Source organism: Aulonocara sp. 'chitande type north' Nkhata Bay, linkage group LG20 (genome assembly GCF_057382095.1).
Source record: "Aulonocara sp. 'chitande type north' Nkhata Bay isolate Kocher_YH1m ecotype deep benthic linkage group LG20, A_spYH_male_GT1.1, whole genome shotgun sequence".
NCBI classification, from domain to species: Eukaryota; Metazoa; Chordata; class Actinopteri; order Cichliformes; family Cichlidae; genus Aulonocara; species Aulonocara sp. 'chitande type north' Nkhata Bay.
Genome location: NC_141363.1, coordinates 25,161,307 through 25,189,035, shown reverse-complemented (window position 1 = coordinate 25,189,035; position 27,729 = coordinate 25,161,307). Strand labels below are relative to the sequence as shown.

General features: G+C 40.8%; 3 protein-coding genes across 8 annotated transcripts in view; 1 reads left to right on the top strand and 2 right to left on the bottom strand.

Annotated features, from left to right (window-relative positions):
* Positions 1–1,968: 1,968 nt before the first annotated feature.
* Positions 1,969–13,557, bottom strand: nol9 (nucleolar protein 9). 3 transcript variants are annotated; one of them, XM_086278882.1, is made up of 13 exons: positions 13,292–13,557; positions 9,850–10,359; positions 9,555–9,762; positions 8,403–8,533; positions 8,163–8,298; positions 7,449–7,545; positions 7,160–7,257; positions 4,976–5,143; positions 4,624–4,876; positions 4,416–4,530; positions 4,045–4,219; positions 3,437–3,570; positions 1,969–2,453 (listed from the first exon to the last, which is right to left on the bottom strand). In XM_086278882.1, the coding sequence occupies exons 2-13, from the start codon at positions 10,312–10,314 to the stop codon at positions 2,334–2,336; spliced, it is 2,100 nt and encodes a 699-aa protein (XP_086135008.1). In that variant the 5' UTR covers positions 10,315–10,359; positions 13,292–13,557; the 3' UTR covers positions 1,969–2,333. The 3 variants fall into 3 exon arrangements, with proteins under 3 accessions (XP_086135008.1, XP_086135007.1, XP_086135009.1); XM_086278881.1 differs by lacking the exon at positions 13,292–13,557 and adding an exon at positions 11,898–12,194; XM_086278883.1 differs by lacking the exon at positions 13,292–13,557 and adding an exon at positions 11,619–11,856.
* zbtb48 (zinc finger and BTB domain containing 48) lies at positions 12,169–24,217 on the top strand. Of its 3 annotated transcripts, none has more exons than XM_086278879.1 (11): positions 12,169–12,401; positions 17,636–18,309; positions 18,427–18,743; positions 18,814–18,919; positions 19,003–19,095; positions 19,182–19,268; positions 19,370–19,524; positions 19,633–19,769; positions 20,070–20,234; positions 20,367–20,455; positions 21,634–24,217. In XM_086278879.1, the coding sequence occupies exons 2-11, from the start codon at positions 17,659–17,661 to the stop codon at positions 22,036–22,038; spliced, it is 2,205 nt and encodes a 734-aa protein (XP_086135005.1). In that variant the 5' UTR covers positions 12,169–12,401; positions 17,636–17,658; the 3' UTR covers positions 22,039–24,217. The 3 variants fall into 3 exon arrangements, with proteins under 3 accessions (XP_086135005.1, XP_086135003.1, XP_086135006.1); XM_086278877.1 differs by having other exon boundaries at positions 12,169–12,405; XM_086278880.1 differs by lacking the exon at positions 12,169–12,401 and adding an exon at positions 12,717–13,400.
* klhl21 (kelch-like family member 21) overlaps positions 24,205–27,729 on the bottom strand; it is a 17,518-nt gene continuing 13,993 nt past the window's right edge. For both annotated transcript variants that reach the window (XM_086278885.1, XM_086278886.1), the window contains exon 5: positions 24,205–27,394. In XM_086278885.1, coding sequence (XP_086135011.1) covers positions 27,062–27,394 — 333 coding nt within the window. In that variant the 3' untranslated portion in view covers positions 24,205–27,061. The remainder of the gene's footprint in view (positions 27,395–27,729) is intronic.

The following is a 27,729-nucleotide window of genomic DNA, read 5'->3' as shown; positions in this document are numbered from 1 at the left end:
CATCTCAGACTCTTTGGGCCTTTATCAGCATGTTAAATGTTAATGTTCATGACAACAGAATTAGAAAAAGACTGAATGAGTATGGCTAGTTCGGGAGGGTTACCAAAACAAGCCATACTGCCATGTTCTTTAAAGAGAATATGGCAGGACAGCTTAAGTTTGAAAAATTACATCTGAACAAACCACAAGATTCTGGAGCAGCGTCCTCACTTTGGACATATTTGACCAAAGTGGAGATGTTTGGACACAATGCACTGCACCAACCAAACACAGCACATTTGCACCTCATAACAACTGTCAAGCTCGATGGTGGCCTGATGATTTGGGCTTGTTTTGCAGCCACATGACATGGGCACCTTGCAGTCACTTTGAGTCAACCATGAGCTCGTCTGTGTACCAAAGTATTCTAGAGTTAAATATGAGACCATCTGCTTGCCAGCTAAAGCTTGGCCAAAATTGGTAATGCAAGAGGATAACGATCCCAAGCATAGCACCAAAACTACATCTGAAAAAGAAAAAGTCAAGGTGTAGCAATGGCAAAGTCAAAGTTCAACATGATTAAGATACTGTGGTGGGACCTTAAGAGAGCTGTTCATAAACAAATACCCGCAAACCTCAGGGAACTGAGGCAACATTGTAAAGACTGGGCCAAAATTTCTCCACAATGCTGTGAGAGAGGGATAAAGTCATACAGAAAACAAATACTTCAATTACTGCTAATGAATCATGGGTACACTTAGTTTTTTCACACACCAGTTCTGCATTTTGGCTTTTGCAAATAAAAAAAATGGCATAATTATTAACATATTTAAACTTTTGATAGAACAAGTTGATTTTTATTACGTCCTGATATGCAAAACCTTAGAACTGAAAAAGGGGATTGCATCTATGTTATCTTAAATCACATTTCTGGTTTATTTGTTTTTTGAGATGAGTGGCATGTGCACTACTGATGAGACTTTTCATGCATTTAAATGTACTCTGAACTGAAATATATCCCACCAGTTTCATGTAGACTGCCTAGTGGCACATCTACAGTGGGCTCTGGGTTGCATGAGGTCTAGAGGAAAACATCTGACGTGACAAAGCCGAAACAATGACTCTGCCAAAATGTAGCTGTGCTGCGTTTGTGCGCTCCCACCCTCAAATAAAGAGGCGGGCAACAGTGAACAAAGACGAGCGAGGGGGCAGAAAGGGGATGTTAAAACAGCCCACTTAACAAATGAGCAATTCTCCACTGCGTGACCGGTTGTTTACGGCCGAGTCCTTACAGTCCTTCCACCGAGATAAGATAAAGGTCAGCCTTCGTGCAGCAGCATCTCGGTCCAGCGATCTTCTTCCTTAATCTTAATTTGCATCGTAAATTCATTACGAAACATTATAGTTTAACAGAATTATAATCTTATTACAGGCTAGAGTTCTGCTGTTCAAAACAAAGTGGCTGCTGCCCCCTTGAGGGGAAAAAGCCAAACATCTAGAAACAACAAGCTCTTTATTTTCATCCCACACAGGTCAACATAAGGAACTGTAAACAAAACCTCTTGAATGGCCTTAAGTAACAAATGCAAAAGAGGGCAATAAAAATGGAGACACTTCTGTAAAGGCTTTGATTGGTGTACAAACAACACGGGCATTGTCCTTGTTGGGTTTTCTTTGCAACTTCAACTGAGCTCACGTGAAAGACGTCTTCATAACTGCATCCTGTCCTCTTCTTTATTTTTTTGTTGAATGGAAGGGAAAACAACACGGAAAGCGCCGGCGGTGGATACTTTATAACAAAACAGCTGCCAACATGGAAAACTACTTGTCTGGATCAGGCAAAATACTGCACACAGTGATAAATTAAATTGCTATTAAACCATTTGAACTCTACATGGATATATGATTATGATATTTAAATATCAAAGCAGCTGTAACAACCACCATTCACAATGCTCTAAATAGCTGGTGAAGGTAAGAACCACATAGTCTGGAAACAAACTTGCTTCAAGTTTATTATCTGGCAGGCATTTAAGATTTGGAATGTCATCCACAAAAAACAAAAAAAAAGAAGAAAAAGAACCATCAAACGAAAGCTTTGACTATAACGTGTCGTGTTATTTTACTGTCCATGTGAGAGAAAACACCTAAGCGCCTTCACAGCATCAAACAAACATACAGTTTCAGGTTCCAAGATATGGCAAGGGCTCTCAAAAAAAGAACTCCAGTAAGGTCAGAGTATGAACCTTAAAACAAAAGTAAGAAGTGTCCCACCTCAACCTCAGTTCTGTACATTCAAAGGCCAGCGCTGACTGATGGGGAAATGTAAAGGGCAATAAAATGCTGCAGAAATGTCACTGCATCTCCACTTGACTGGGCCTCATCATTCCCTTGAAGACTCGCAGCTTTCCTGCTCCAGTGAGATCAAAACTGTAGTCTGTAGTAACATAGGGCATCTCCCCATCAATGCCCGGCTGAAATAGAAACAAAGACACTACACGTCACAATAGAACAGTAATGTCATCTTTAGATATAGTTATACACAACTGAGAACTTTGGAACTCTGAATGTAAATAAATGTAAATAAAAACAGAATGCAACTGATTTTATTCACAACAAATCAAAGACAAACATATCAAATGTTTAAACTGATACATTTTACTATTTGATGAAAAACTGTTTTTTAAATCTGATTTTTAAATTTATTGGCAGCAACAGATCTCAAAAGAAACTGGGACGGATGAACAAAAGTTTGGAAAAGTAAGTAACACTAAAAAGAAACAGCTGCAGCAAAACTGTAAAGACGTAAAACATCTCATCATCTACATGCCTGTGATAGTCGGACCCTCAGGAAGCAGTGCATTAAATAAAAAAGGAAGACATAATTCTGTCAAGGAAATCACTACGTGGGCTTGGACACTTCTAGGAATCACTGTATGTGAACACAGTTCACTGTGCCATCCAGGTTAAAGCTCCATTATGCAAAGAAGAAGCCATATGTGGACGTGATCGATCAATGTCACCATCTTCTCTCATTTAAAATGGACTAATGGAAAAGTGCGTCAGATGAACCAAATTTTGGCTTTTTTGGAGGGGGGAAAACATGAATGCCAAGTCCTCAGGTACCACCTGGGTTGTTATTAGTGCTCCCTTAAAGAGCCTTCATCTCTAATGCTATAGAGGTGCACTTGTGCCTAGAGATGAAACAGCCTGCACATCTGGAAAGGCAACACCAGTGCTGCAAGGTCCATACAGGTTTTAGAGCAACACATGAGCCCTTTCAGATGGTATCATTTTAAGGTGGGGGGGCCTGCATGTTCCAACAACACAATGCTTATTAACTGCATCTATTATAACAACATGCTTTAAAGTAGAACAGTCTGAAGTGACTTTTCAGCAACTGAAAACATTTTTGATAACATGAAAACAAAATGAAAAACATGAAAAAGGATCTAACCTGTGTTGTGAAGATACAGGAAGGCATTGAAATTGCTCCCAAGAGGAGACAGTTGACTTTACGAAGAACTGACGGATCTACAGGTGTCAGCAGGAAGTACAGACCCCGTGCCATGTCAATACCTCGGAGGAGCCCTGGAAGATAGTATCAAGTAAATATAACGACATATAACGACTCTTTAATTCTCAAATTGTCAAATGGATTTGGGTGCCCTGGTCTATTACATCTAATAAATGTGTTTCTTTATTCCCGATCTTAAGAATTGAATCTGGTGCTGAAACTTCAGTTTATGGAATAAAGTCTTCACTACATAATCTACAAAACATTTTCAGCTCTTCACAAATATTTTTATTTCCTTCCTTCCTAGACTTTTTGGATCCCCCCCCCCCCCCCGATTAGATATAAACGTATTTTTCTGACCAGTTACTACAGTTAAAGAAAGAAAGCTTCAATAAACTGAAAAACCAGTTTATTGTGGCAGTAACAATAACTTGAGCTTTTTAAAAAAAAAAGATATCAGCAACATACATTTTTAACTTGATAAAAATGTTTCAGTCAATGAGGAAGTAAAGCCAAAGTCAACACAATAACTCAGAAAGGACACTTACCAAATCCCACACATGGGCAGATGGGTGCCTGGGAAAGAAAGACTGGACCTCCCTTGCTTGCTACTTTTTCTGCCAGGCAGCAGAGTCCTACCAGACTACCACTGGAAGCATGAAACATGTGCGAGGGCACCACGTCGCAGTGGGTAACACCTAACGCAATCGCTGTGTGTGGAACCTGTGGGTTTAGCAAGAAAATTGTTAGGTGGTTGCTTAATAAATATAAAAACATCTTTAAAAACAACAGTTTGCAGTTTAAGGAGGTTTAAACCAAAACTGGAGCATAGACAGCCATTTCTCCCTGATTTAAATGTCATGAATTGTATTCATATATGTATAGACTGTGATCAGAGAGTCATGTGCTTCTTGTGTACCTGGTATGGTGTGAGGCTGTGCAGAGGTCTGACTGGTCCAGGGTCCGGACACTGCAGCTGACTCAGATAGGCCAGGAGAGACAGATTTCTCTGCTCATCACTACGCTGGTGTTTCCTGTCAAATGCAGCGATATGAGATGTAGCCAAGAGTCTGGAATAATGTTTTTACACCAGTATATTAATAATGGTGGTGCAGTGGTGTACTTACGCTGTTCCTTGACTCCCAACTCCTTGAAACTCTGCTTGTATACTAATGTGACTGTAGATTCTTGGGGGGCTGTGGCTTTCTGTAAACTCATCCAGAGCGGTCTGGGCGGGTGGGTGAGTCTGAAAGCCATCTGCCGTTCTCAGAAAGTCTGGAGTGAGGGCGGGGCACTGATTGACACCACTGTGACTGAGCTGGACAACATGGGAAACTGGGAAGAAGCGGATCATGTCAACCAGCAGCTTGAATCCAAATCCTGTGAACAGACACACATTTAGAAATTTTTTTTATTATTAGTGTATTTAAATTCTCCTACATTGTTTCACTGATGTCACAGAAGGCAGCTCACACTGACCTTTGACCCAGCCCATGGTGTTGATAATAATCGGAGCCTCTCTGGTCTGGGATCTTCTGCACCATAAGGATTTAAGAGATTCCATATATCGATCCAGGTCTGAGTTGCATGATGACTGACCGTAGTAGATCATGTGGTCTGGAGTCTGCTGATGTGTGAAAGGAGGACCTGCAAAGCAGATCATTATACGTCTTTTAACCCACTCTTACTAATCAAGTAGGAGTCAGAAATGAAGAAAACACTATAGAGGCTGGTTCTGCTGGAGGTTTCTTCCTGTTAAAAGGGAGTTTTCCTTCCCATTGTCGCCAAAGTGCCTGCTCATAGGGGATCATATGATTGTTGGGTTTTTCGCTGTATGTATTATTGTAGGGTCTACCTTACAATATAAAGCGCCTTGAGGCGACTGTTTATTTGGCACTATGTAAATAAAACTGAATTGAATTGAACTATAGAGGCATAATTCTACACAAAACCCACCATAAAATAACAATTTTGACATCACATTTTGAATCACACATGATTCTCACATGTCTCTTCTTTCTTGAGCTCTCAGCGAAGGCGGTCGCACTTTCTCCTCTCCTCCTCACCCTTATCTTCCCTGCTTCGCCTCTATGTCCTTGTCTTGTCTTGTGTGAATTTACTTTCCCTGGAACAGTCTCTCACTGTCGTTCTCTAAACCTAAAAGAGAATTATGGATTTGATCAACTGGTCTCTGAGTGCTATTGACACCCTTAACGAGAAGTCGGGGCTCGGGAGAGCCTGAGTGCCCTGGAGGGACTTTCCCTGCCGGTTACACGATGGACGGGTGGAGAACTGGAGGACCGTGTGCCTGGCGGGACTGTCGATCGAGGACGCTGAAGATATCTACCTATTCGGAACCATGATAACAGGGTTCATGCTGATCGGCGTTGGCTTAGCCCTGGTTTATCAGAGAAATAAGAAAGCGGAACCGGCTGTTCAAACCCCCACAAGGCTGCCCGCTGGATTCGAAGCGACGGGACGAGGTGCGACCTCTCACAACGAACGTAATATGGTCAACACCTTGGAGACGCTTACAGCTGCTGTGAAGGCTCAAAACAACACCATTGAGCGTATGAGGGGAAACATCAGAGAGAGGCCTGCTCAAAATGAGACCCTTGAGCGACAGTTGGAAAACATCGCGGAACGGATCACTGCAGTTGTGAGGTCTCAGAATCAAAAGACTGACAACACCACGGAACAGAAGTTTGATACCATCATGGGGAGGCTCGCAGCTCTTCAACGGGAGATCGAGAGACCAGCCTCGGAGTGCTAGAATTCGAGCTGCTCACAAAGGAGAAATCAACAATATTCAACATTTGGACACCACGGCCCCAGCTGCAGGCCCAAGGCTGGAGCCCACCAAAACAACTCCCTGATAACGACTGTGTGATGACTATTCTTCCCGCCCCATGAAGGACACCTGGATTGGCTGGAGGACTGTTTACTTAGCCTGATAGGCCGAAGGACACTGTCTCAGCTAAACTATGGACACGCACACACACACACTTACACTGATAAGCACTCACTCATCCCCCTCCCTTTCCAACGCCTTCGATGCTTGTGCCCTACCGGGGATGATAGCAGTCAACTGGACCAGCACAGATGCTGCAGGACCGGATGCGCTGTCTACGCCGGCTCTCTCTTACCCTTTACCCGCCCCTGTTGCTTGTCTCGTGTTTCTATGGTGTATTGATAGTCATGTGCTTTTGTGCTGAGGTGTTTTTTCTTTTATCAAACTGTTCTCCCACTAGGAGCTCAGTCTGAGTGGAGTTTTTTTTTCTCCTCCTCTTACCTCATGTAGTGTATTTTCGTTGTTTTTTTCCTATCAGCCTACCTTCTGACATGTCTGCCCAATGTGATGTTTGTGTGAAGTTGGTCAGAAGGTTCCTTTGTGAGTGCGCATGCGCCATTAGCGTGCTGCCTGCTGTAACCCCTAATTTCCCTCGGGATGAATAAAGTATTCTGATTCTGATTACATAGGTTTAAAAGAAGCTGAAAGGCTAACACTTTTACTCCTAGACACAGGTGGACTGGCTGTGTCAGTTTCCAATCTTTAATCTAAGGTAAGCAAGGAATGGCTCTTCCAACACATTGTTGTTAATAATTTAGCCCCAGTTGTAAAGATGTAAAGATTTTGAACATATAATGAGGATTGAAACATACCTAAAAGGGGTTCTCTGACAGTGAGGAGAGACAGGCAACCAGCAGGGGTGAATTCTGTTTGACCGAGGTCACCTTCCAAATAGTCGACACTAGCAGTGCTGAAGGAAAACAAAACATATCGTTATTCTCCACTTTAAATGACCCACAGAGATGTTTGTAGGCTGTAAAGACCCTTGTGTAAATGTGAACCAAAGCAAACTAAACATTACAATAAAGAGAGAGGACCAGAGCAGGACCAATGACATAGTGAACAGGACATTATAAAAACTGTAGTTAGTGAGAAACTTACTAATTCAGCAAGGTGTTAATGAGCACGCGAATAAATGTTGACTTTCCAACATTCTTGGTCCCGCACACCAGGATAACAGGACAGCCATCTATGTCTCCTGTCAATGAAAAACATGTCAGGTTTTCATGAAAGCAACCAAAGTGAGCATTTTGTTTTGGTATGTTCTTATCACATAAACGTCTGTGGTTCGATTCAGTTACAGAACAATTCTGCAGGACTCCTACTAAGAGTGAAGAGCAAAACTTACACTGACTATTATATTCTGTTTTTCTGCTGATCACTGTTAAACCAACACAATAACTGTGACTGGTAATTCTCAGCAACTGACCAACTTACTGTTAAAGCCCTCAGAGTGTGAAACACTTTCTACTGAAGTCAGTTAAGTTACATTTGGTATCTGTTAAGTTCTTATATAAACTCTTTTAGGAACACTGATAACTAAACCTCCTTGTTTGAACTAGTAAATGTAGTGGTTCTTACAGAGTGCTTTTCTATCCTGAGCACTAAAAGCGCTTTGCACAACTTCACCCAGTCGCACACGCACTTTCTTCTACACTGTTTCCTATCGAACATTCACACACATAAATGATTATGATACAATGAACTTTATTCAGTACTGTTCTGTGTGTGTGTAAGGGTTACAAAATAAATAAATTTAGCCTTGTAGCATAAAAGTGACTCCTGTATAATTTGGCACATCTAAAAGTGGGTTACCTTTGCACACACTGACTAATGTGTTGAGAGCATGTCTGTAGCTCTTCGACATTTTCAGCCCTTCAATGTAGCTGTCGAGAGGAATCATATCCAAACCGTTGAGTGGAGTGTCAAGAACAGCTGACATGAGTTCAGTCTACAAACAAGCAGGAGAAGCTTTTCAGATTCTGCATGTAAATTATGTTGAAATTTGTCTGCTTTGCTGACTAAATCCAAGTGTGAACATATCTGCCACCTTACCATCGGGAGGTTGAACAATTCGCTGAGATCTGGAAAGCTGGAAAGAAACTGTGTCATAGGCGTCTCGATGGGCTCCAGCAGGATGATGGATGAATTTGTCGTTATGCTTTTTAACAGCTTCTTTCGTGATGCTGTTAAAAATGCATATTCACAGCAATTAAAAGTCAGAAAAACACGTTCTAATACTATATATTCAGCATTTAACTGATAGAGCTATATCATTGTCTGTGTTTTATGATACATATGCCTTTATTAAAACTTCCTTTCACAGAAAATAACGCAGAAAAAGATGCTCAGATTAAATCAGAATCATCACAGTTTCTGTTTAAAATCATATGTGTACATGTCACAATTGTTACAATTTATTTACAGTTTAGTCGCCATGTTTTTATACACCACTTTGCATTTAATCATTAGTTATTATTAATCTATGGCTCTCTCCCATAGCATGTCTTTTATACAGTCTTCTTCCCCTATTAACCAACCGGTCATGGCAGATGGCTGCCCCTCGCTGAGCCTGATTCGGCTTGTTTCTTCTTCTTAAAGAGGAGTTTTCTTTTCCACTGTCACCAAGTGCTTGCTCATAGGGAGGGTTATCTGCTTGTTAAGGATTTCTCTCTCTTATTGTAGGGGCTTTACCTTGCAATATAAAGGGCCTTGAGGTGACTGTTGTTGTGTTATGGGGTTATATAACGTTATAGCTGCACAAACTACAGTTTTACTGTTTTCACACATCTTCATCACTAGTTTGTCTCATATTTATGACTCAAACAATAAGCACTCAAGAGTAAACATCCTCTTTCAGTGTGAGTGTGCACAGAAACTGAAGCAGAAAGCCTGGGCTAATGGAGAAAGTTGATGACCACTTTTTTAGAAATGCTTCACAAGACATCCTTTAGTTAATTTTCTATTGCTTACATTTCACTTAAGACAGTCTGCGAACATGCATTGCAGTGCAACAGGTGGGGTAAAGAAATTATAATTATTATCATATAATTATTAGCTTAAAAAATCCAGACTTTGCAAAGAGAAATAAGGTCCAGCTAAGTAGAATTCACAGTATTTTTGCCTATATAATATGAACTCTAACCAATCAGACTTCCTAGTGCTATATTTTAACTTCAAACATAAAAGAAAAAGTGTGCTGCTCACCTTGTGGAAGATAATTTTGGAGGATGTGTGATGCCTCGTTTCTACTTTCCAACGCTCTGATGCTTTCTAATCCTCTTATACTCAGTGGACAATGTGATGCTGGGGAGAAAAGCGAATATGACTGCTGACCCTCTTCGATGGTAAATCCCATAACTTCTACACGACCATAAAGACAGGTCAGAAGGCACTTCCCGCGGAAACACAGCGTCTGCAGGTAAGACATGTTTAATCACAGAAATTAAATGACATCAGATTAAACATCTACATGTCCAACTAAAAATCAACTGACGCATACCTGATCCTTCTGCATGACAAGTACTGTGCGGTTCTCTCGATCGTCTCTCTGCGCACAGTGATGCAGAGCCTCTCCCTCCAATCTACCTCTCCGGACATCCTCAGTGTTATCTGAGGTCTCCATACCATTCCCATGCACTGACTGGGAATACTCCTTCCAGTCCTGTGAGTCATCTGAGTCATTGTCCATGGTAAACACTGAGCTTCCATTAGCCTGAGCATGTGTCTTCTTAATTCCAGACTCAGAAGAGCTATTCTTGTGGTTAGAGACAGACTTCACTTTATTTTTCAGCCTCTTGACAGATGTTTTTTTCCTTACAGACTCCTGGTGCTCCTTCACCATGCTGATCACCACAGGGCTAGAGTTTACATTAGAGAAACTGACGGGAGGTCTGCACCGTTTTCCCTTCGCATCTTTCCACTTGTGAGATTTATGTTTTACCTCTGTGTGTTTGTTCACTTTCATGATTGTCAGCAGTCAATTAGGTAAAAGAAAAATGAAAAGGTGAACCTGCAAAGAAAAGGATGCACTTCATCAACTTAAGAATAAAGAATGGAAACAAAGCATTTACACTCAAGCAATTATTAGTTTAGTTCTGTGGAACCCATCTAGTTTACTTAAAGAGCAACTTTATTTCATGGCATTTAACCTTTGCACAGAGATTTTTATTGTAATAATATGATAATTATTATAATAATCTTCAGTTATTTTTAATAAGTGTTCATCTATCCCGATGCCTGGTTATTTGTGCATTGAAACTGTTGCAGTCAAGTTCCCTCTATGGTGTTAAACATCAGTATTAGCTTCCATCACAGGTAGCAGACAGTTTATGCTTAAGCTGACTTGTCTGCTTATATCTTATTGAGTTCAGTTAAATCCACAAAGAGCAGCAAATGTCAGAGGAGCAGTGGTGCAGGTCAGCTGATCACAACACACGCAGAGGAGCTGGTGAGTGAAAGGAGAATGGTGGCTAAGCTGCCATCCCTGCTGGACAACATCTCCCACGCCATTCAGGAGACTCACAGCACTGAGCAGCTCCTTCAGTGGTAGGCTGCGGCTCCCACATGATAAAGGTTATCTTATCTTAAACAAATCTACTCAAGCTCACAACACATGTTTTTGCATTTGTTATTCCTAAGGGACATTTTTTCCCCAATGTTGTAGGCGATATTAGGGTTTGTTTGTTTGTTTGTTTGTTTGTTTTTTACATTTAATCTAACTTGAGTATTTTTCACCTCTTGGAGTCACTTTATAAGACTCTTAGAGTCTTTATAAGACAGTAAGACTGTTTTTATTATGTTTATTTTAATTTTAAAATGACAAGGCATAGAAATTTACATCAACACTCCATCATTTAAGATTAAGTCATGCAGGCTCAGTTTCATATGCAGGTTTACAGCATTTATTCCATAGACCAGAAAATCATACTAAACAAACATTGAAGGCCACTTACAAAAACCCACATGCAGGCTCAAAAAGCCCATGAACACAGCTGCACTACTTCAGGTTACTCTTTGTTTACGTTATTCTTTTAAAATTGTGTTTACAGTTTCAGCTGCTGTAACACAGGAACTACTCCACGTTTGTGATGAATACAGTACATCTTCTCTTAGATTAAATAATCCTGTTTATAGTCTTGTTTTAACATATCCGTTAGCCAGAGCTAGCTTTCTTTTCCAGCCACAGCTCAATATAAATGAAAACTAAAGCCAAATATGTCGGTTTTCCACAATCTCTCAAAATGTGAACAGAGCAATGAATAAAATCACCTTCACGCAGTATGACAAGAATGCAACCTCAATTTTAAACTTGGGTTGAAGTTATCAAGACCAACTTCACCTAACACCGCCTCAAAAACTAGCATTAGCTGCTAGCTAACGTTGTTGCTTCCCGAGAAAACACTGTTTTAAAACAGATGGCACAAAGCTGTAGTTATAATCCCTGTGCCTTGGCTGCGAACATGCACAAGTAATGTTTATAATTATCTTAAGAGACACTAAAGAGCTGGTCACTTGTTATTGCAACGGTGCTAACAGGCTAATACTTACACGTGTGAGCCGCAGATAGACGCTGAGTCCGGATGGTCAACTATGACTTTACCCGAAGTGTTATTATCTGCTAAAAGAAGCGTCTAACAACTTAATTAACTTTTTTAGTTTCCCCCCCCCCCCCCAATACGTCGATAATATTACATACAAATGGAGCTACGAGTAAGAATATGGTTAGTCTCAGATTGTGATTAATCTAATCGTTAATATTTTAACATTGTACGATATAAAACATTCCCGGAGTGCGGTCGCATAAACAGCGTCACATCCTGTTTCACTTCGCACTTTTTAGGGGCCTACAAGAAACGAAAACAAGGTGCACGAAGCTAGGTTTTTTCTGTTTTATCACTCTGGCTCATGTGACGCCCGGATCGTGTGCAGGTTACAGAGAGGCCCGTCGTGTTTAATCGTATTTTTAATCGAAAAGTCAAACGCGAACTGAAGCTCTCTGTTGGACAGCGCGCTAAGGGAGCGTCTTCAAAGAGATGTGCTAGGAACTGCAAAGTGGGTGAGAGTTTGCAATTATTTCACGAATGCTTTTTCGAATATGAACACTGAAAATGCACTAGGGTATGTTTAGACTTTATTTTAAAGGCAGCTCAATAAATGTTGTAAATATAAGGACAATAATTTAAATCTAATAATTATTTAATTTGTCCATCTAATATTAAGAGCGATGCTCAGTACATACTTTAAAGTACAGGGTGGGCCATTTATATGGATACACCGTAATAACATGGGAATGGTTGGTGATATTAAAGTCCTGTTTGTGGCACATTAGTATATGTGAGGGGGCAAACTCCTCAAGATGGGTGGTGACCATGATGGCCATTTAGAAGTCGGCCATCTTGGATACAACTTTTGTTTTTTTCAATAGGAAGAGGGCCATGTGACACATCAAACTTATCCGGTTGTTCAGTCTGACGTCACTAGCCGTGTCTGGGTCTAAACTCCGCTGCAGGTCCATATATCAAACGATCACTTTGGCATTACTGAGAGTTGAAAAACTGTCTAAAGTCTTTCATCTTTAATAAAATGATCAGCGTTCTGCTCTACCAGGTGTAACAATTGAGTTTAACATCCAGGCATCCATGAAAACGGAATTTATGACATTTAACGGAGTTAGAAGTTAGCAGGGAGTTAGCTCGCTAGCTTCTATCTAAATACAATATAGCATGTCCTGACTGCGGGGTTTTGGAAACAAATTAAAACGTACAGCTCTGTTATCACTTCCAGTATAAATGAAGACACAAAACTAAACAGCAGTAACGTTTGTAGGGTTACTGAAGTTGGGCTAGCTGGTATATAATGATGTGCTGCGTGACCGCTAGCGACACAGCTACGTTAGCATAATATAAACAAGCTAACTTTTTTTTCCACTCGATAAAAGTTACCGTGAGTGTTCTCGGTGGTCAGGAACAAATGTAATCGCATGGCAGGATGCTGTAAAAGGACCAAACTTCAGCCAGGAGAACAACTGAGATAATCCATCCACAATACGAGGTTAGTCATTCATATACTGCTGCATGGGCTGGGCTGTAGTTACACCCTAAGGTTTTAAAAACTGAGCTTAAATAAATGATTAGCGGTAATAAAAGCCGAGGGAGGTCAACAGTGATCACTGACTGTTTTAGGAGCTTTTTGAGATCAAATAGAAGAAAATACATAACATTAAACATGTTAACAACACAAAAGCCATATTAAACGCAGACTACTTTAGGCCCGGAAGTAGGATTCGTCGCGTCATCACTGAACAACCGGATTGGTAATGTCACAAGAAAAACAATGGGGTGCAGGGCTCGCAAAATTTCAGGGACTCTTCAGTTTTTGGTAGCCCAAAATAAATTTAAGTAGCCCAAATAAAAATAAAAAATTGATTGATGTTTTGTTTCCTTTACAATATTATACATTAATGTAATATTAAAGTAATATTGTAACGGAAACAAAACATTAATCAAAAATAGTTGAAACACAAATTACAACATTGTATAAAAATTACAATCATCAACTCAAATACTTGGTTCTAATTGAACAGAAATTTCTATGAACTTGTAAGAACTGTGTAGAACATGAATCAGTCTGTGTCAGATCCTGAATTTGAAATTTCCACTGAAGTCACGGGTAAGAGGCAAGTGGAACCAACATCTAGGCCATTTGCTTTTTGAAGTTTGCAAAGACTGCTAAATTTTGCCAGGGGTAGTTCACTCTTTGCAACATAGTACGCTGTTCTAAACAGATTTTTCAGGTTTATTTTTAGTATGTTATTTGCAATTGGTGTTTGTTCTGGGAAAGATATTGCAGACTGAGCAATAATGCATTTCTTGCATTTCTCATGGGTTCTAATGGGGGCCTTTCTTAAAATGACTGGTCCCAGTAACAAAGGCGCTTGTCGACTCAGAAATCGAGGGAAAACCAACAACACACCTGGCAGAACATTATGTTATTTACACGGGTGCACATCAGTGGTCCGCATGTGCGCATTCGCTGTCAAAATAAAAGACGCCACCAGATAATTAGTTGCAACGCGGTTTGCGTCCACATAAAAGGCACGGTTTTTGTCCGCTAGAGTGGGATTTTCACGGCACATTTGTTTGAAGCCAGCTCACCTCCTGCAACCACTTTTCCGAGAATACGCGCTTCTTTTGTGGTTCGGACTCCTTCTGAGGTGGAGGAAAACCAAAGTAATTGCTTAAAGGAGCTTGCTTCTTCGACATCTTTAAGAGTTCTAAACAAATGTCTGTCCTCCTCCAGAAAATCTTAAGCACGCAAACACGCGTTGCAACTTCTTATCTTGTGCGCGTTTTGTATTTTGACAGCGAATGCGCACCTGCACCACTTATGTGCACCCCTGGTTATTTAGTTCGTCATATCGCAGCCACAGAAATTCTTTTGTCCATGAAACCATAAAGCTGCACTTTCTTTTTGCCTTATAGTCTGATTTGTCATAACTTTTCCGTTTTGTGGTAAGCTTTTCTTTGGCTGTCACTTCTTCACCCTGACCTGTCTTATCTTGCTGCTTTTACACACACACACACACACACACACACACACACACACACACACACACACACACACACACACACACACACACACACACATAAGCTCAGCGATTCTCTGCGCGATCAACCTCTCACATGTTTAAGCTTGCTGCGGGAGATTTCACTTGTCATGTTTGCATAGTAAGCTAACGATTAATAAGACGATGTCAGAGGAATTGGTGCGCAAATTATCATCACTCACCAATCAGTGCTGTCGCTCTCTATACACAGTTCGCGCGAATGCAAAGTGAAAGCAAAAAACAAGCGCAAATTCAAACGCGATTTCAATATGTCACATATTGACAGTGGCCAATGACATAATTACCCAGCTACATTTCCGAAAGAATGCAAAAGCTTTGACATATATTTTTCCTTCCTATGATAGCCCGACGGTAGGGGTGGGTTTTTATAATCGATTCATCGATTATAATCGATTCTGGCTTGGATAACGTAAAATCGATTCATTCAAATCCTGAATCGATTTTTTAATATAAATTTATTTTGCCCGAAATGCCAGAATCTCTGGTGACATCTCACAAAATTTCAAGAACCACCAAACAGTTAAGACAGTAAATGAGAGCAGGTACACGGATTCTGCACATAGACTTAAACACACAGCGCGACCCGCGGATCAGAATCAGTTAGATGTCGCCTTTCTCACAGTCGGGGCTGAAAGCCGACAGCTCGCTGATTCTGATCTGTCGGCGGGTCGCGCTTTGTGTTCACGCCCTTTGTGCGCTGATTCTAAAGCTGTTAGTTTGATGTCTCTCCAAACAATATTGACCGAACCAGCAGCTAAAGAAGATCCAAACGCTTCACATAAACATCGTCATGAATTCACTCTGACTTTTACTGTTTTGCTTCCATCGCGATGCGCAGCTCTCTCTCCCTCTCTCTCTCTCCCTCTCTCTCTCTCTCTCTTCTCTCCCTCTCTCTCTCTCTCTCTTCTCTCCCCCTCTCTCTCTCTCCCTCTCGCTCTCTCTCTCTCTCCCTCTCTCTCCCTCTCTCTCTCTCTCCCTCTCTCTCTCTCTCTCTCTCTCTCCCTCTCTCTCTCTCCCTCTCTCTCTCTCTCTCTCTCTCTCGCTCTCTCTCTCTCTCGCTCTCTCACCCTCTCTCTCTCTCTCTCTCCCTCTCTCTCTCTCTCTCTCTCTCTCTCCCTCTCTCTCTCTCTCTCTCTCTCTCTCTCTCTCTCTCTCCCTCCCTCCCCCTCTCTCTCTCTCTCTCTCTCTCTCTCTCTCTCTGTACTTCAAGAACAGTTTCGCTTTCTTCATTATTCGCTTGCTTGTTATGCACACGTCTACTGTTGCTTACAGCGCTGTCGGCCGCTGTTTTTTTCCCTTTTACATTCTTCCGAAAAGAAAACCTCATTTCTGCTGTTCAATACTGAACAAATTTAAACTTTTTAAAATTATTCAAAATGCAAAATGCTTAGCCGTGTCTCTAATAAAACCGCTGTAACGTCAGAGGTAATGTTCATTAATTAATGGTTTTCTTTCGTTTTTGATGTACTGCAGAATATTTTTATAAAATCCCAGGCCAGGAAAATCACCTTCATGTTTTTCTGTGTTTTATCCTCAGCTACTTTGACACAAAGGCATCTGCTGTGACGCTCACACCTGTGATAAAGTCTTGCGTGTGTCAGCTTCCTTTTTATTGATACAAAAATATGTAAATGTACTGATCTGAATTATATTTCTGACTGTCAAAATTTCCCAGATTTAAATCGAATCGAATCGAATTAAATCGAATCGTGGATCGAATCGATTCGGGACCTTGTGAATCGGAATTGAATCGATTCTAGAAATCAGTGACGATACCCAGGCCTATATAAAAGTAACGGTGTGGGGTTTTGAACACATTTTGTGTAATTATAACAATATGTAATTTATGACCCGGTTACACATTCAAATGTCTTTTTTTGACCTCACACACACACTTGATTCTTCAGTCAGTGCAAATACAGTAATGTGCAAAAGTCTTAGGTTACCTCTCCTTTAAATTTTGCTATGAAAATGAGAAAAAGATGCTAAGGGTTATTGAATGAGGAAATAAGGCAAAAACAGAGTTTTTACAGTTCTGTTCTATAACATAGCTCGAACTCTCATAGGCAGCTTTCTTGACATTTCTTAAGTAGTTTTCAGTTTTCAATTACGACACGAAAGAGCCGATAGATACAGAAAAAGGTTCAGACATCTTCGTACCCCACTTAGCTCCTCGCATAGTTTGATGTGAATACCAAAAATCCTAATTACATATGCAACGACCCCTCTGCTTTGCAATTTAACAAACAGCTGATGGTTCACTTTGTCAAATGCTTTGGGCGCATCTAAAAAGCACATAAAACGGATGTGTTCTGTCCCTATATTTGTATATATATTTATGTATGGATCAGTATAATGCTTACTCTTAAAACCAACTTGATTATCAGTTGTTGTTATATGCTTTTGAAATCTGTGTTCAAACACTTTAGAAAATACATTTGCCAAGGCAGTTGGTCTCTAATTATCAATTCTTGAAATCTTCCCACTTTTATCTTTTACTACTGGCACTAACGGAAATGATAACATGGAATCAGGTAAAATACCATCAGTTTGAAATGCTGTAAAGCACGTTTAGAGTGACATGTGGACTTTTTGACTAGGTGCTCTGCTGATAATTTGTCTAAACCACACGCTTTGTTTGATGTGTCTCATTTACCAGCCATCTACAGTGAAGCAGGAGGGATGGCTGCAGCAGAGAGCAACCATGCGCAACGTGTCCTGTCTGCCCTGAACCAGCAGAGGGCAGTGGGCAGGTTTTGTGATGCATCATTGAATGTGGGAGACGGGGTAGTGTTCCTTGCTCATCGCAACATCCTCGCCTGCTTCACTGAACTCCTCCAGCAGTCAAACGTGCCTTCTGCAACAGAGTTCTGCCTGCAGGGATGCCCCAGTGATGGCTTGGAGCTGCTCCTAAACTTTGTCTACACCGGAGAGCTGAAGTTGGATCCTCACAACCTGGACAGAGTCCAGCAGGCAGCAGCCAGCCTGTGCGTACCAGAGGCACTCACACGCTGTCAGCAGTTCAAGGAGACCTCTAAGGAGCCTGTGCCTGTCAAGCGTAAAAGAGGTAGACCTAGAAAGTCTGCCTCAGACATCACGAAATACGAGCCCACCATTGATACTGCTGCAGCCAGTTTTACCACTGCTGCCACTACTACAGCAACCACCACACGCTCTGGCCGAGTAGTGAAGAGCTCCAGGCGACTTGTGACTATCGATGAGAGCCCTACAACTGAAAATGAGTTGGCCCCGCCTCTTCCTGTGGAGAAAGAAGTTGGTGATGCAGTTGTTGAGGAAAACCAAAACTCAGATCAGCTAGCTGGTGAAACTGAGGTAGAATACAATAACATAAGCATGAAAAAATATTTCAACGATGGGGCATTTGTGCAGATAATAATGAGTGTGTTTTTAAAGAGGAATATAGATGTTTTTATTACACCTGTCTTGCAGGTAACGGAGCTGCAGATTAACGACAATGTTATTAGCCAGGTAAGTGGGGGAGTGGAAGCAGAAGACGATAATGATGACGTGGGTATTCCGGAGGAGAGTCCCGAAGACACAGATGAGGAGTATGTGCCTGCTACTAAGCCCGCTTCCTCAACCACATCCCCGTCTACGGCGACTGGACAGAAATGCAAGGCCCAGAGTCAAAAAAACAAAAACAAGAATGGTCAGACGATGGAGGATGATTCTAAGAAGGCCTCCGTGCAGTGTTCCATCTGCTTCAAAGCCTTCAAGAGCAAATACTACCTCAAGGTTCACAACAGGTACAGGGGGTCACCTTTTTTTTCTTTCGAAATGCTCTTAAAAGAGTAAACTAATGTCTCATCTCCACAGGAGGCATACAGGGGAGAAGCCCTTCGGTTGTCTTAAATGTGGAAGACGGTACTACAGGAAGGAGAACCTTTTGATACACGAGATGAGAGACTGTTCTAGTGCGCTGGTGAGTAAAGAAAATCACCCTTTCACGCTTTCTCCAACCCTCACTATGAAGAATCCTCAGTGTTTTTACTTTTATAATTCCAGACGTACACCTGCCTCATTTGTTCTACTACATTTAACACAAAAGAAGCGCTACGATTGCATACTGTCACCCACACAGGAGAAATGCCCCACAAGGTACAGCATACACCTAACAAAAAGCGTAACTGAGTATGTCACAAACCTGAAGTGAATATGAAGAATGTCTTCGTCACATTTTGCAGTGTTCAACATGTCCTGAACAATTTATGTACAAGAAAAACTTGACAGTTCATATGATGAAGGTGCACGGTTACCCCAAACCACATGCAGTAAGTACCTACAGTCAGCAGCACCTTCAGTATGTCTTTTCAAACTCACTTTAACACAAATTTTGGGGATTTATGTTTTGATTGTGTTGCTGTGTTTCTAGTGTTCCCAGTGTCCCAAAACCTTCTTAACTCGTGCGGAGCTGCGTGTGCACGAAGCCGCCAAACACCGTGGAGAAAAGCCGTTTGTGTGCGAGGAGTGTGGCCATCGGGCATCTAGTAGAAACGGCCTGCAAATGCATATAAAAGCTATCCACAGGTTGGAGAGCATGTTTTATGTGAATTTCCTCTTGAGGATGAATAAAAGTGTAAACGACATAAAGTTTTAATGAAAACTATTTTAAGTCTGTTTTGTTCTTGCTCACAGAAATGAGCGCCCTTTTGTCTGTAACTCGTGTGGCCACGCCTTCTCCCAAAAGAACAACCTCAACATGCATCTGCGTATACACAGTGGCGAGAGGCCATACCAGTGTCACCTCTGCGGGAAAACCTTTAGGACACAAGGTAACAGCCATATTCTCTGCACATAAGCACTTTATTCACCTTGTATCCACCCCTGTGACACATTTAGAATCAGTAATTTGCCTAAAAGAAGCAAAAGAAAGATCTCATGCATCTCAAACTAAGACCCTACTTGCTCTGAGGTAATGCTGTGCCACCCAAACGTCCCTACATTACTATCGATGGGGTCCGGTGTGTTTTGTGCTTCTAAGAGCAATCACTTAGCCGTTTTGCTGTCTTTGCAAACTTTCACTTTAACTGCAGATATTGTGATTTGTGTTAATCTCTGTATTTCACTGCCAGCCAGTCTGGATAAACACCACCGGACTCACACCGGCGAGCGGCCCTTCGGCTGTGATGTCTGTGAGCAGCGCTTCACAGAGAAAGGCGCTCTTCTCCGACACAAGGCCAGCAAGCACGAGGAAGGCCGCCCCCACTGCTGTCACATCTGCGGTAAAACTTTCAAAGGTCAGGTGCTGATTCTACAATAAATTTGTTGTTACTCATGACCTGTGCCCTGATGAATGAAGCGCTGCTAATGAAAGAATCACTGGTGAAGTGATTTCTTCTTTATTTTCTGGTCGTTCTTTTCTCCTTCAGCGAGGGAGCAGCTCCGTGTCCACCTGCGTCGTCATAAAGGCATGAGGAAGTTTGAGTGTGTAGACTGCGGCTACAAGTTCACTCGACAGGTTGGTTCCAACACAGTTTCTTCATCATCAGCAAGCTCATTTTGCAGAGCCCTAATCTAACCCACCACAGGATTTATTATACACCCGAGTGTTTTAGTTTTAACCCTAATTTAACTTCAGGAAATGTGACTGAATCATAGTGGGAAGACAAAGAGATTAATAATTTTGATGGAGGTGGTTTTATTGTAGGATGTCTCCCATGCCAATTTTCATCACCATTCTGCTATTCACGCCAGATGGGACTAAAACCCATAATCTCCGTCTAAGAAGGCGAGTGGCACATGTATTAGCCACTCGGGCTACTGTGGATAGGGAGTGAGTGGACACAAATATCACCTTTCAGGGGCACGCTTATGTGAATGTGCCTGAGTGAATTTAGTGTGTCCTAATTCAGACTGTTTGCTTTGTGGTGTGATATTGGTCTATAACTGCTATTTCATACAAACAAGATTTTTTTAGAAAAGAAATAAAAAAGATAAAAGCAAGTTTCAAAAAGTGCAAAGCAAAGTTCTTTGGTCATAAATATGAAAACTGGTAAAAATTTATAACTGAAGCTTTTATATATTGAAAAAAAAAATCCATCTCTTTAGTTGCCATCAAAGTTCCAGGTAATTAAATTAATTACTTTTATATTATTTTTTGTAATCATTTCAGGTCTGTATCACTTGCATGGTTATTTGCGCACTGTCCCCATATTCAGACCCTTCTAATCTTTAATGTCATTCAGCAAGAATCACTAGTTTGTGGGCTTTTTTATGTCTGGCTATGACAGCTATATATTATATCTATCTTTCTAACGGGTTTATGTTTTTGTGTGACATTCTACTAAACTAAGTTTGCATGAGACACAGTTAAACATAATCTTCTTTATCTTATACTGGGTGTTTAGAGTCCCTTTCCCCTCCCTTTAGGCCAACTTTCTACTGAATGTCTGACCCTGCCACCAGGTGTTTGGGTGGGCCTTCTGTGGTCACAGCCAGGAGCTGTGTGGCTGAGACGACCATATTAAGAATGTGTAGAGTCTGAACTTTTCACTTACAGGGATATTTGTATAAACTTGACTGTAGACCAACATGACTATACTGTATATCTATAATTTTTGTGTTCTTTTTGAAGCATTCCCTCACTTGCATCATGTTAGTTTACCCAACTCTCACATTTTTACATTTCCTCTTCAGGCACATCTGCGGCGTCACATTCAAATTCACAAGCGCACTGAGAACTACAACCCGCGGCAGAGGAAGCTGAGGAATGTGATTGTGCAAGATGTGGATGGAAGTCCGGTCGAGACCGAAGCTCCCAAATCGGAGGAGGCCTCGCTGATCTGTGATGGGTCCACTCAGGAGTCCACAAACCGAGGAGCTGAATCCTCAACAGGTCTCACCTCTGGCTGCATCGTGAGGGTTGTGATTGAGTCGAGTGATGCGGTGATGGAGGAGGTTATTTCTAACCAGAACTTGGGAGAGGTCGAATCCACGCAGACTTTTCCTGTGTTGCAGCAAACACAGTTGGTTACTGAGCCCTATGAGTCCACGATAGACATGGAGGGAATTGTTGAGAATTTGTCAGAGAGCAAGACCTGAAGCGAGCAAGTGTGCAAAACAACAAGTCTGCTTCTGCTTCCACGCATGCAAGAAAAGCAGATTCATGTAGTTTACACAGTAATTCAATTGCACATTTTTAAATGCTGTTTGAATGTAAAATGTTATTTTCCACCTTGTTAAGACAGGTTTTGTCAGTGTGCTTACAGCAGCTGGAGCTCAGTGTCACCTTACATTGCTGATTAAAGGAGAACGTTTTCCGTGCAGTCAGAAAAGCATTTTCTTACTTTTGGTTACAATGTGGTTACAGTGTAACAAATGTAGTAGTTCAGTGTTTTTTTTATTACGGTTCCTCCAGGTGGTGGTTTTGTACTGGACTGCATTATGTTTCAGGGTGTTTCTAATATTCTTTGAAATAGAAGAGTTGCAGAGCAGTAAAATTGCACAAGTGTGTAAAAAAAAAAAAAAAAAAAAAAAAAAAAAAAAGTAAAGGCAGTTACAAGGTGGATGAGTGCTAACAACCAATCATGAATGTAAACATCCATCCATCTTCATCCGCTTTATCCGAGGCCGGTCGCGGGGGCAGCAGCCTAAGCAAAGGGAGGGGCTCAGAGTAGAGCAGCTGCTGCTCCACATCGAAAGGAGCCAGCTGAGGTGGTTCGGGCATCTGACAAGGATGCCCCCTGGGCGCCTCCTGGGTGAGGTGTTCCAGGCATGTCCCACCGGGAGGAGGCCCCGGGGCAGACCCAGGACACGCTGGAGAGATTATATCTCTCGGCTGGCCTGGGAACGCCTTGGTATTCCCCCGGATAAGCTGGAGGAGGTGGCTGGGGAGAGGGAGGTCTGGGCCTCTTTGCTTAGGCTGAATGTAAACAATGAATGTAAAATTATTTAATCTTTGATGGGTTTATTTTAACCTGGTGTCTTTCATATTAATGTGGCTCTATGGGCCATGCTAATTTTGCAGGTTCCATCTCCACTGGAATAGAAAATGGTCCTTAAAAACAATGTGGACAGTGATTTGTCAACAAAACATTATTATACACGTTATATTATATAGTTGTGGCTTACCTTTTCGTGTGAATTTAACACAAAAAGTGTGAAAACTAAGAATTGCTGGGATCCACCGATTGGGTCGATATGATGTGCCTTTTGTGCCAGAGAAACAATGAAATGCCCTCTAAAAAACAAAACTTTAACCACAAGGTGGCAGTATTTTACCAGAGCTTTAGTGCTGTTGTCTATTCCAAAAAGCGTTGAATTGTTTTATGTACTTTTGGAATTATTTTGTAATTTTTACAAATCCAATATTTCTATGTTAGTTTAAAACAAACCAAAACAAGCTGCTTAGGGAATTTCATTGAGCTACTAAAGTAACCAAGTAAGACGGTAACACCAACTTGACTATTTTGCGCAATGTTGGATTAAACATTACACTGACTCACTGCACCATCTTGTGGTTCAAACTGGTATTACGGTCACATTTCAAGACGTCGACAGAACAGTTTATATTCAGTCTTTTTGGGTGTAACATCATAACTGTTGCTCATTTTGAAGGGTTTAATTCCTTTAATAATGTTTTAAATGTTTTTTATGAAATATTTTTTGTTGCAAAAATGATCCTTATCACATGGTTTCTGAACATTTAGCCAACAACAAATACCTGAAAAGTTCCCTGCAACTTTCCAAACCGTTATGTTTTTTCACGTTTACGTTTAAATGTTTGATTAAAATACTTGTTTGTTCCCTTCACAATAAGCAAAAGGTATCACAACAGGTAAAAGGCAAATTTTTGAGCAATTTATGTTAAATATTTGTCCCAAATCTCTGCAATGATGGTAGGGACTGCAAAGTCATAATGGCCACATACAGCAACTGCTGCCAGATAGAAGAATACCAAATTTCACCTGAAGGAAATGGTTTCAAAACATTTCTTAGATTTATATTATATATTTGGTGACAAGCTCGTCAGGATAAATTCTAGAGCACCTTTGATGTCTACTGGCCAAATTAATTTGTTTTCCTGATGCAACAGGTGCAGATTGTTTTTAAAATGTCACACAGGTTAATAATATTTCTTGAGATGTGCTTTTATGTTTTAGTGAGCTTGTGTTTATTTCAGTCTTTTGAAGCTACTGTCAACTGTTTCACTGAAATATTTGCTGCAACCTTGCTGAGCGCAAATCATTGTGACTCAGCAGAATAAACTACGTCAGACCTGCCTGCAGTTTAATTCATAGTAGCCACCGTGGAAACAGTGTACAAACACAGCAAATAAGGTTAAGAATATACTGTATTTACAAACCTGTTCAACATCACAGACTGAACACTGAAAACAATGGTGTAATGACAACAGCATGGAAACACACAAATATACTACTTCAAACGAAGCAAAAATATATCCTACTCGACAACAAACTGAGATTTTTTTTGCACTTCCAGTTGTAACTGACGACTCATCACCAGTGTTTACGAAGAGCCACTGATCTTTTTGCAGCTGATAGGCAGGAACTTCAGAAGCAATCACAGCACAAATATATCCATAAATAAGAAAACAGTATAACAGTGAAAACATTAAAACGTTAAACATTAAATGAAATACATTTAAAAAAAAAAAAACCCTTCATGCATGGTTATAGAGGCTGATATAGCCCTGTTTAAGAGTCTAGAGTGTCATGAGGACGTGCCGTGCAGCCCAAGAATCACTAAAAACAGAATCAACTCAGTGCAAGTTAACATCACATGCAGCCAACTTGAAATTCTACTATGATGATTTCTCAGCACACAGATTTCTCCAGGTAAGGATTAACGTTTTAACCATACGGCTGTATGCCTGTTTAGTTCTGGATATCAATTTTTGATTTTGGAATGCAAACAGATTCTTGTGGTTTCTGTTAAAATATTTGGCTTTTACTTGTTAAAGAAATAATCCACTCAGAGCAAAACTGCTGCAAAACCAGAGATATGTTGTTTTTATTCCTCTCCTCACCCAAGCCTACGTCACCCATAATGCAGATTGTCTGCCAGTAGCAGCTAATGTAGCCTCGAGCTGCAGGCCTCTAGGAAGAGATGAGCAGCAGCTTCAGAGTTTTATTAAGCTCACTTACTTGTAACCCTTAGATTTACTTCATTTTAAAACTTCTTCATTTCTTCAAGCTTAACTATTACTGCCATTTAATCGTGTTTCTCGCAGCACCCTCTCAACTGTTTTATTCACATTTTGTGATCTGACTTTAATTTAGCAGATTTCGCTTTTAACTTTCACTTTTCTATGTTCATAAATGAAAAACAAAACAAACACCAACAGAAACTCATAAGTAACACACTGAACACAGAAATGTCCACACGCAGACACACCTCACCCTGTAGGAGATAACTCCCATCCACTGTGTAGTTGACATCAGCAGATAGTTCCCATAGAAAAGCTAAAGTTGATGCACACTGTGTGGACCTGTCTGATAACTCACCACATCTGTTTCAATTCTTAAGTGTGGTTTTGGCCACTGAAAATAATCTCCACTATAACTACAGTTCATGCATGGATGCTGGATACAGTGCCAACACAACAGGTCACATATAAACGCAGCTAGCATGATCTTACTCACTGGTTTACATACACCACCACTGGAACGTCAAGTTTAGCGAAGACACCCTGCTTTACCAGCTAATTTACTATAAACAGAACCATATTTTAGAAAATGCTGTACTGAAAGAAAAATAAAAGGGACTGAGACCATTAACTAGTCAGTTAAGTGTTTACTGATGCAATAAAGTTGAGAATTTGCATCGTTTCCTTTTATGCACAGCCACAGCTGACAAACGCCCACCTTCAATGCAAAAATTCCCCCGTTTTAATCTTTCTAATTTGAATTTTACTTTCAGTTGGTAATAATCTCAAAATGTATAAGCCAATGGTGAGTCCAAGCTCAAGGCCAGTAAGGCATTACTGACCAGCAGGAACTTTAACGGATACAACTTAGAAGTGACCCTGCACCATAATCCAGTTCTTCTTCACACCTGTATATGGCTCTCGCCAACCACTCAACAGGAGCTTTCTGGTCTCCAGCTGTAAGGGTAGTTAGGACCCCCATCACAATCTGGCACACCAGAATGATAACCTCTTTAAATATTTATTTTACCCAACAAACAGTCTAAAGCTGAATGTTTACAATGTGAATAAATATATAAATACAAAAAAGCACAGCTAAAGCTGAAAACATTGACATTTAACCTATTATAAAAATAGTTCCATCGATCAACTACATAATAAATGCATTATTTCAGCACTAACTCAAAGTGGTTTCTCTTGTATAACCAAAATAAACTGCATGCCTGGTTATTAAGCCACAAAACCAGCAGCTCTCTAGAGCTTTTGTACAGAGCCCCCCGAGAATGCAATCCGTGTAGTGGATAATGCAGTCCACTGGGGATACAAGGAGCCAAATGTTTATACAATATATATATCCATGTATAGACAATTTCTCACACATACTGGTAAAAGATGAATGTGGATTCCAGGCATATATCAAAAATCATAAGGAGGAGATTAAATTTGACCAATGCTGCCAAGATGTTTTACAGGTAAATTCATTATTGTGTAAGTGCTATAAATTCACAGCTGTGTGTAGTGTTTTCTGATAGAGACAAAGAGGTTTAGCGAGAGCTGGGTTGCCACTAGTATTAATATGCAAATAATCTCAAAAGGTGGTGAATGTGGTGAAACGACTTGGAAGTTGTGCACAAAACAATCAGGTGACTATAGAAAATAACAGGTATGCATTTCTGTAGTGCGTAAACATTACTTCACTCTAATCTGCAGAAGCTTATGAATGTTTTTCTTAGCATTGCTGATGTAACTTAGACTTTTCCCCCTGTGGGATAAATAAAATATCTGTGTGCATCTATCCATCTGGCTCCAGGCCTTTCTGTCCAGTCAACAGACTAAGACTAGCTCAGTCTTCTTTTCTGACTTTGACAGCTTTAGCAAAGCGATGAGGTAAATTCACAGTACACTGAGGGCACGATGAGGGAGAACATGGTCAATGGGGGTTTCGAGGTTTCGAGATCAGTGTGCCGCGTTCAGATCCTGATTCTGGTTCTGGTTGAGGTTATTGAGATTGTGGAGCGCGTGGTGTCGGTGATGCCGGTGCAGGAGAATGCCGTTTGACTCGGGTATGTCAGTGGGTTCGAATGCGCTCGACACCAGGGGCATGAACTGCCGGAAAATGCTGACGCTGCCATGCCAGAAGGTCGGCTGAGGTAATCGTCCAGCAAGACTCCAAGTGCGGGTGGCCGGGTCGTAGGCTTCTACGACATCGGACAGCTCAAACGTATTGTCGTAACCACCAGACACGTACAATTTAGCCCCCAGGGCCGCCACACTGCCTCCAACATGGACCTGAAAAAGAAAACAAAATTTTTAAGCATGTATTTTTGCTATAATTCATAATAATTTATACATCTAACAATAACAATAAAAAGCAGCCAGACAGACAGACAGACAGACATAGACAATTTTTATTTTTTTTTCTTTGTGTAGCCTTTGATTCAGTATTGTATATAATAAGTTGATTTTTTTTTTTCAATTCAACGAAAACAAAAAATGCTTATTTAAAAGGAGCATCATGTGTCCCACACTAACGACTGCCCTGAACATACTGTATGTACAACCACTTTCTCAACATATTGTCATGAGAGAAATATTTCTTTTCTTTGAAAAAAGTAACAGATATA